This window comes from Nicotiana attenuata, unplaced genomic scaffold (genome assembly GCF_001879085.1).
Source record: "Nicotiana attenuata strain UT unplaced genomic scaffold, NIATTr2, whole genome shotgun sequence".
Lineage (NCBI taxonomy): Eukaryota > Viridiplantae > Streptophyta > Magnoliopsida > Solanales > Solanaceae > Nicotiana > Nicotiana attenuata.
The window spans coordinates 47,769-57,450 of record NW_017670292.1 but is presented as its reverse complement, the minus strand read 5'-3'; the positions used below and the strand labels follow the sequence as shown (position 1 = coordinate 57,450).

Below are 9,682 nucleotides of genomic sequence, written 5' to 3'. Positions count from 1 at the left end.
AAATTTTGTGGTCCCTGCTGTGCCTAAATAATAGTAGGAAATAAAGGAATCATTTTCCTGGTGGAAAAGAAAACCCAGCGGGTTTTAGCCCTTAAAACATGTGGTATAAATAAATAAGGTTTTCCACCTAAAGGAAGAAGAAGAAGGGGGCCATAAATTTCAGCCAAGTTTTCCTAGAAATTTTGCCCACACAAGATTACTATTTCCGGATATTGTTTGGGTAACACGGTAGAAGACCGAGGAATGTTCTGAGATCGCGATCGTGCGGGTGATGGAGATTCCATTGAGGCGTTGTGGAACTGAAGGTTCGTGTGACTGAAAAGTTATTTTCACGCTTCAAGAGGTAACCCGGAAAACTCCGATATACTAGTTGTCTAGATTATATATGATTTTGATGTTGGGATTGCTTCCGCTGCTTATAATAATCCATTAGACCTAACATAACAAGATTAGGAACTTGTACTCTAAAACTCGCATTAACACAAAATGAATTTCAATATGTGTCACATTAGACTTGAACCACCTTCAAATTCTCAGGTCTAAGCCACCAAACTAATCCATTGGCTCACAACTGAAAGTGGATATGTCCACTAGCTCCCTTTCTTATTGAAAATATACTGTGCGGGACTTATAAGTAGGTTTTAGCAAGCAGTAAGGTTAGTTATCATCAGAAAGATCTTCTTAATCCATTAACCAATTACTAGAACAAATTTTCACCAGAAATCTCCACAGGAACATACCCCATCCCTGAAATGGTGAAATCTTTTGGCGTCTCTAACTATTATTTCTCGCTCTAGGAACTTTGAAGCTAGCTTGCTGAAAGCATGGCAATCACTACAGACGCGAAGATTTTTTGTGATTCGGATGGGGTTTCAATCAGTACTAGCAAGTAAACCATATGCAATAGCTAGTCTTTCACTGTGTCCTTTAAGCAACTTGACCTTTTCTTTCTCCTCCACATTTTGCAAAACACACTTGGTTTGAGCCACATAACCTGCTTCTTTCTCCAATTTCTCAGTTAGATGGGCTAATTTTTCATAAATCCTATCACACTCCGGGTGCGACTTGTCTTGGGCAACAAATGCATGAACTTTATCTCCTACCTCTATCCAACTACATGCTGGATCTTTCTTCAGCCCTTTTCCTTTCATTGTTACTCTGACGTCTTCCACATCGTCCCATCTATCTATTGCAGCATACACATTAGATACAAGAATGTAATTTCCTGGATTCTTCGGCTCAAGTTCAAGAAGCTTCTTTGCTGCAATTTCTCCTAACTTTTTATTGGAGTATACCTGACAAGCACCAAGGAGAGCACACCAGACAGCCGGTATATCCTCCAAGTTCATTGTTTTAACAATTTGAAAGGCCTCTTCTAAGTAATTTGCACGGCCAAGCAAATCAACTAAAGAGGCATAGTGTTCTGGCCAAGGCTCCAAAGCATACTTGCTTTGCATTATTTTGAACATCCTTTTGCCATCTTCTACTAGTGCCGCATGGCTACACGCACGAAGAACAGCCAAGAACGTTATGTGATCTGGCTGAATATTTTCCTTCTCCATCATCGTGAATATATCAATGGCTTCCCTACCACATCCATGTAATCCACAAGCATTTATCATGCTTGTCCAACAAACCGGATCTTTGTTCTTTAAATAATTAAACACCTTATATGAGTTCTCCAGAGTCCCACAGCAGGCATACATATCTATTAGAGAGCTTCTAATGGAATCATGCAGAAGGAGGCCTTTTCTAACTAAAAACCCATGAATCTCTTTTCCTTTCCTTAAGGAAGCCAAATCAGCAGCAGCAGTGAGCATGCTTAGGACTGCAATAGAATCTGCCTCAATTTCCAATTCATTCATATAGAGCATGAGCTCAAGAGCCTCATTGGCAAGTCCATTACAAACATAACTACACATCATGCTTGTAAAGAACACGACATCTTTAACTTCACTCAACCTAAAAATACTATTTGCATAATCCACATTCCCACAATCTCCATAAACACTCACAAGAGTTTTTTGTATAACAGGATCATATAAGCCTCTTTTAATCACGTAACAGTGAATTTCTTTTGCAAGTAAGTTGCACCTCAACTCAGTACAAGCAAGGAGGACACTTCCAATCATCAGGGCATCATCAATATTGCTTCCTTCTGTCTGTACCTCGCGAAATGATTGCACGGCCTTCCAAGGAAAATTATTCTGAGCATAAGCGGCGATAATTGTTGTCCAAGAGACATTATCTCTATGCAGCATCCTATCACCGACAGAGTCCATGTAATCTAACTTGCCACACTTGGCATACATATCTACAAGAGTATTGCCAACCTGCAAATCACTATCCAAACAATTTCGCAGTGAAAAGGCATGAATTTCCATCCCATTTAACAGATTTCCCTGTCTTCCAGATGCAACAAGCATACTCATAAGTGAGACGTGGTCAGGTTTGTGACCTGCATTCTTCATCTCATGAAACAAACTAACTGCTTCATCGTAAAATCCGTTCTGTACATATCCTGATATCATGGAGTTCCAAGAAATGTTGTCCTTTTCTTGCATATGGAAGAATATTTTAGCAGCTTCATCTAATTTATTGTTTTTTGTGTACATCATTAGCAAAGCATTCACAACGTATGTATCAAGATAATAACCGAATTTCAGAACAGCAGCGTGAATCTCTACCCCAAGTTTACCAAATTTTGTCTCCTCGCATGCTTGAAGAGCACCAACGAAAGTATATGTGGTGGGTTCGACACTGGCATTCAGCATATCTACAAAGAGACTTAAAGCTTCCTGATTCATCCCATTGATAACGTACGCGGAAATCATAGAATTCCAGGACACAGTATCCTCTCTTTCGCACATTCCATTGAACAAGAATGTTGCAGCCCTGATATCATCGCACTTGGTGTACATGGTCACTAGTGAGTTCAGCACGAACACATTCGAAATTAGACCAAGTTTTATTGCAAGACCATGTATTTCCCTTCCACAGTACAAAAATTCGAGCTGACTAATTGCTTTAATTGTACTAGAAAGAGAATGGGCATCTAACGAAACACCCAAGAAACGCATATCCTTGTACAACTCAAGTGCTCTAAAAGGTACCCCATTTACAACACAAGCACCAATCATGGCATTCCAAGTGAAAATGGACCTTTCAGTCATTCTATCAAACACCTTCTCGGCGTCTCCAATTGACCCACATTTCCCATACATGAAGACAATTTTGGTGTTCAAGAAAACCGAATCAGCACATAATACATCCAATTTGAGAACATGGGCATGAATTTGTTGGCCATGTAATAAGTCTTTTTCCGACGCACAAATCTCGAATAGCAGTGAGTAAGCTTCGTATAAACATTTTTGGGATGTGTTTTCATGAGCAATTAAATTAGAGAGAGTAAAAAATGAATCCTTGAAGTTGCCTTGCCGGCAAATTTGTTTGAGAGAAGGGATTATGGCGGGTTTCTGAGACACGCGGGAGATTTTGAATGTTGGAGCTTTCTGATTATTCGTTGCTAAGGGGTGTGATGAGGAAAACAAAGACATGTTTTGGATTATCCCACTGGCAGCCATATTTTTTGCCACGCCCTGTTGCATGGAAGTTTCCAATAATCAAATATGAAATAAATACTAGCTAAATGGTAGTGTACCTAAAAGTTCAATTTATTATCCCTTCGCGACCAGCTTCTTATGCCGTTAAATGTTCTGGACCACGCTACACTGATGCATTCAACGAGTATATAGCCTTACCCGACAGGTCCAGGTAATCTCTGAAATTTTATCGTAATGAGGATAGATCATTGCAATTGTTGGTCTTCAACGAGGAATTCCTAGTAAATGCGAGTCATCAGCTCGCATTGACTATGTCCCTGCCCTTTGTACATATCGCTCGTCGCTCTTATCGATTGAATGATCCGGTGTATTGTTCAGATCGCGGCGACGTGGCGAATCACTGCCCGCGACCTCGCGAGAAGTCCATTAAACCTTATCATCTGGAGGAAGGAGAAGTCGTAATAAGTTTCCGTAGGTGAATCCGCAGAAGGATCACTTTCGAAATCTGCAAAGCAAAACGACCCGCTAACTTGTTTAAACACTGGGAAGCGGTGTGGTAGGGGCGCTTCGGCATTACTCTGTGCAGCTCCCTCCTATCCATGTTGCACGTCACGTGCGTGTTGGGTGATTAATGTACCCCAGTGCGAAAAGCGCATAGTACTAAATTGAAAGCTTACCTCTTGCGCCCTGTCTGCGGTGCGCACGACAGGACTTGTGCTTCTTTTGAAACATCAATGACTCTCGGCAACGGATATATTGGCTCTCGTACCGATGAAGAACGTAAGAAAATGTGATACATAGTGTAAATTGCAGAATCCCATGAACCATCGAGTCTTTAAATGTAAGTTGCGCCCAAAGCCATTAGGTTGAGGCATGTCTACCTAGGTGTCACGCATCATGTCGCCCCTACACACGGCATCGAGACTTGTAGTTGTGGTAGTATCGTGGGACGGATACTGGCCTCTGGTGCGCCTCAAGCATGCGGTTAGCCTAAATGCGATTCCATCACAACGGGCATCACGACAAGTGGTGATTGAAACTCAACTCTCGTAATGTCGTGACTCCAACCTATCGAATGTTTGAATTTCCTAATCCTTCTTGCGCTTGGGCAATCCTACCGCGATCCCAGGCCAGGCGGGACTACCTGCTGAGTTGAAGCATATCAATAAGCGGAGAAAAAAAAACTTACAAGGAGTCCTATAGTAAGGGAGAGTGAATCCGGAACAGTCCAGCCTTAGAATCGAGTGGCTCCGTCGTCTGAATTGTAATTAGGAAATCGTCCTCAGCGACGGACAGGGTAGAGGCAGGAGCGTCCATGGGAGAGAGCTTTCTCCAAATTGCCTCCCTATCGCACGAAGAGGAGATCTCAAGTGGCGGGTTATTTGAGATTTAGGATTTTTTATCACTATTTATAATTTATCATACCTAAATTTGTAACGAACTATTATAGAAAACACCATGTAATTTTTTTTTTGAGAATATTTCGCATTAGAACAACTGAGCTCCCCACTTTTCAATTTTATAGCCCATATTTCAATTTACAACCAACTAGCCCAAAAATAATAGGCTAAGATTCAACATCAACTCCAATAGGTTTTCAAAATTACTATTTAATTTTTTTAAAAAGATTCCTTAAGCTTTTAAATTAATTTTCGAATCAGTAACTGTGACTCAAATATTAGTTCAACAAACAAAATTCATTTGGGTGGTAAAAATTAAATTTTTAACAAGCTTACATATATGGGTTTAAATTCCGAATTTGATTTTGTGAGAAATTTGGAGTGGGTGTTATTTAGATTTGTTAGAAATAGTATAAGGATGTTGTATATAAAATTTAAAGTCATTTAATGGAGGTTTGGACTGGGTTTGAACAAGAATTATAACTGAAAATCGTGGAAGAAATTCGTCTACAGACGCTTATATAAAGGTGTATAAAAGTGTATAATAGTGTATAAGGTGTGTTTCTACACTCATATACACTATTATACAAAAAACTGACTTCGTCTACTTCCTTGCGTCTTTTCTTAAATTTAACTCAAATCTTGCTCAAATCTACTCCAAATCACTTCAAATTTAAATTTTGATCTCCTTTTGATATTTTCAATCAATTGGAACAACATCCAATCGAAACAACTAAAAAATTAAAAACAACCATTTTCGAAAGCAAAGCTTTGAATGTCTTCAATGATGGACTTCTACTCTTCAATTTTCTTACATTGCAAGCAGGTGACACAAGAGGAGAAGTAGAAAATACACGGTTCCTTGAAGCATGAAGATGTGAGAAGAAGAGAGTATGAAAGCAATGGTTGTGAGAACACAGATTAAACTCCATAGCTTTTAGGAGCAATGGTTGTAAGAACACAGATTTCGAATTTGCTAGTGCTTTCAAAATATGTACAATATGGGCTAGGTTGGGTAAAACTTAAAGAGAAAATCTCACTTTATACCCATTGATTCTAAACTATTTACCCTTTAATGCCCAGACCCAAACTATTTACTACTCCTACCCATGGGGCCTAAATTATTTACCTGGCACCTTCTAACTTCCAAGTTCCAACTGCATCGATAATATCTATTAGTGTGGTAGGTTTGTATTTTATGAATATAATATTTTGGAACGACAAAATATGCAACTCCATGTTTCTACTAATATCGCATTGGTTATAACGACCTATAACCCACAGTGTGTGAAAGAGAAAAGTTAAGGGAGGATTCAATATTTTTAATCATTCAGTGTTTGAAACTTATTCAATCTAGTAAATTGTATTTGCGGTTAAGTAAATCCATTAGAAAAGGTAAAACACTCTTTATTAACAAATTTTCTATTTCTAAAATTCAAACACAAAATCAAGGTGAGACTATTCGACGTAGAGGGTTGTAAGCAGGAACTTTCCAGCAATATTGAACATCAGTTTCTTTTTTCCTTCATTGTGGATTACTACTAAAGTCCTATATGCTTATTCCACATAAGTCCTTCAATTTTTGATTTTTTTTGTCTACAGAGAAATGTCAACGTTCTAATAATGCATGGATGATAGCTATACTGCAACATTATACTATTATAGTTTACAATATACTGCAACAGTATATTGTAATAATTGAAGAAGAACAAAGTTACCTAACAGTATACCGCTACAGTATATAATATACTATCGGAGTATATAGTTATACTTCAACAGTATACTATTATAGTATACAATATATTGTTATAATATACTGTAATAATATAAAATATACTGTAACAGTATATTGTAATAGTATATACAATATACTATAATAGTATGCTTATTACCCGTAAATTCACTTGCTTTTTCCCTTTTAATTTGCTTCAAGCTTTTACCCAGCGTGAGGGACAAATTGAAAATGCAATATATATATATATATAATAATATATATATATAGTATGCTATATAATGTAACGATATACTCGTACAATTAGATCCTTTTAAAATTTTTTGAAATTTTTATTGACATCTTATATTATTTCAGTTTAATAATTGAATTAATTTTTTTTTAACTCTTTACGTACAATTGTATACCCTGTTGGTATATCTATATACATACTGGTATCATATGTTAGTTAATATTTTTTGGTTGTATTAGCTACATTTAATTGGTACACAATTTGATTTTTCTTTAGTAATAGTATAAAAAAGAATAATAAAAAATAGTGAAAACAGTAAATGAATTAGACTATGAAGAGAAAAAAGAATATAAAAAAAAGAAGTTAAATGAAATTAGAAAAGGAAAAAAGAAAAAAATAAGAAGAAAACGAGAAAAAAGAAAAGGAGAAAAAAAAAGAAGCATAGAAATAAAAAAGAATTGGAGAATAAAGAAAAAATTCCCCACAAAAACTACTATGGGTAGGAAATGTAATTAGTTTATGGGTAGAAAAACAAATGGGTAGACAAGGGTAAATAGTTTTATTTTTGTGGGTAACTGTGTCAAAACCCCAAACTTAAAAACATGGGCCATTTTTTGTTATGGTGTGAAGTCATGTGTATTTTCTTGTAATTCTTTCATTTTTTTTTAACTGAAAATAAACCACCACATTTAAAAAAATTAGTACTTACCATTATTAGGAGCGAAAGTCTAAAAAGACAGCCCATTATTCTAAGAAAAAGTGATTCAAAGTAGAAAGAGAAATTATTTGAATCTGAAGACACGGAAAAAAACTTTCAACAGACGAAACTTATGAAGAAAATAATTTTCTATTATATAGAAAAGGAAAGATGGTTGACCAAGGGCATATATGTCATTTCATAAAAATTTCATGTTTGCATTTCTTAAATACAAAATATACGTGGACCCCACATTCCTCTAGCCACAACTCTCCTTTAAACGCACAATGCATGTGTTGATTAGACTATTTGTGCAGTGCAAATGCTCATTTCCACTCTTTTTCTCATTTTGGAAAATTATTAATTTTGTTTTATTCAAATAGAAGTTTTCATAGAGAAAATAAAATTAATTTTTAAATAATACAACAACAAAAAGAAGTATCGATATTTACAAGATTTTCATATTTAACCATACTATCTTAAAGCAATTTGAAAATAAAAATTAAATGATTTTCATCTATCCATACTATTTGAAGACGATTTCAATCTAAATACTTTTATATTCAAAAGTAATTTTAAAAAATATAGCTTGTTAAACCTCAAAAGTTAATTAACTAAACACCAACAAATAATAACTTTAATAAAATTGCAATGTTTGGCCTGTATACGGGCCTTTCCTCATCTAGTATATATATACACATATGTCCGGGCCCAACGACTGTTATATGTGAGCAAGCCTTCGATAGACCTTTACGTTAGTTGACTTATTTATAGATTAGATAAACTCATTAATACAAAGTATGAATATACTATAATAGTATTCTTTTAGATGTGAAAGTATCACGGTTATAAGAAATACTTCCCATCGTTTAATTGAAAAGAAGGTTCGTTATTACTTATTCTATTTTTTGTCGTGCTTTGAGCGTTTGGATTGTTTTAAGACGGTGAAGTTTTATTTTTTTTCAGTTGTGTATGATTAATAGTCGTGGAGGTTGTATTAGCTTTTAGCATTAATAATTTTGTCCAACATGATTGTTTACCTCGAAAATACGAGTAACAATTAAACTTGTTTATGATTTTAAAGATACGCGATTTAATTCAATACTAATTAATAACCAGGAAATCTGAAGTGTAAATGATGAAAGAAAGTTGAACCAAACCAGTGTTTAAGCAAGCATCGACCTCGAGCTGTGATGGCTTCGAGGTTGGCCAACAAGAACAAGAACAGTAAAATAAAGATATAGGAGCTGAGAGACAATTCTGATGAAATATGAGCAATAAAGTAAGATAGCATATTCTTTGCCAATGATTAATGATCCTTACAAATGATTAGGGTCCCCTTTATATAATAGGGGAACCTTAAATAAGGTACATTTCTTTTTACAGTAAAGAATCTTATTGAGACAACTGTCTAACCGCCTAGTACGGATTCGTACGAATCTATTCCGAAATTTACGCCATGATCTTGGGGACGTGGCAGGAATCTCGCCCATTCTATTACAAACCCATAACGGCATTATCTCGGGGTTGGTCACACTAGGCTCCGACGTTCCTCGAACACTTAAATCTTCGAGCCTCGTGTTCTGCCTTTGTGCTCGAACTCGGTCCATAGTGAGTCTATTCCTCGACACGAACCTTCTGTTCCTCGATGTGAGCCTTCAGGCCCACAAAATCGGGGCACATGATTTTACTGTATACAGATAGTCCCCGCGTTTCTTGGAGTAAAATGATAAGAAACGATTTGAACCTCGATTTTCCAGAGCCCTTGATGATGACGTCATTCCCGTGACGTAGGCACTCGAAGTGACCGAAACGTTCCGTTGGTTCGCTTCCTCAAAACATTAAATGTTTCTCCAGTGATGGTCGGCCACTAGCGCCTTCGAACCGTCGCCGCTCACCTATAAATACAAGGTTTAATTTCAGAGAAAGCTTTAGTTCAATCTTCAAACCACCTCTGAACTTCTTCTATATCTCCACCTCTTCATCTCTTTTCTCTCATTATCCACTACTCCCGTTCCTTTTGCTGCCAGAAAAATACCAAACTCCTCCTATCTCCAT

General features: G+C 36.5%; 1 protein-coding gene across 1 annotated transcript; it reads right to left on the bottom strand.

The window, feature by feature from the left end:
- Positions 1–560: 560 nt before the first annotated feature.
- Positions 561–3,662, bottom strand: LOC109237365 (pentatricopeptide repeat-containing protein At3g63370, chloroplastic). The gene is given in 1 exon segment (XM_019403660.1): positions 561–3,662. A coding segment is annotated over 1 exon segment (2,895 nt). The 5' UTR covers positions 3,609–3,662; the 3' UTR covers positions 561–713.
- Positions 3,663–9,682: the final 6,020 nt, after the last annotated feature.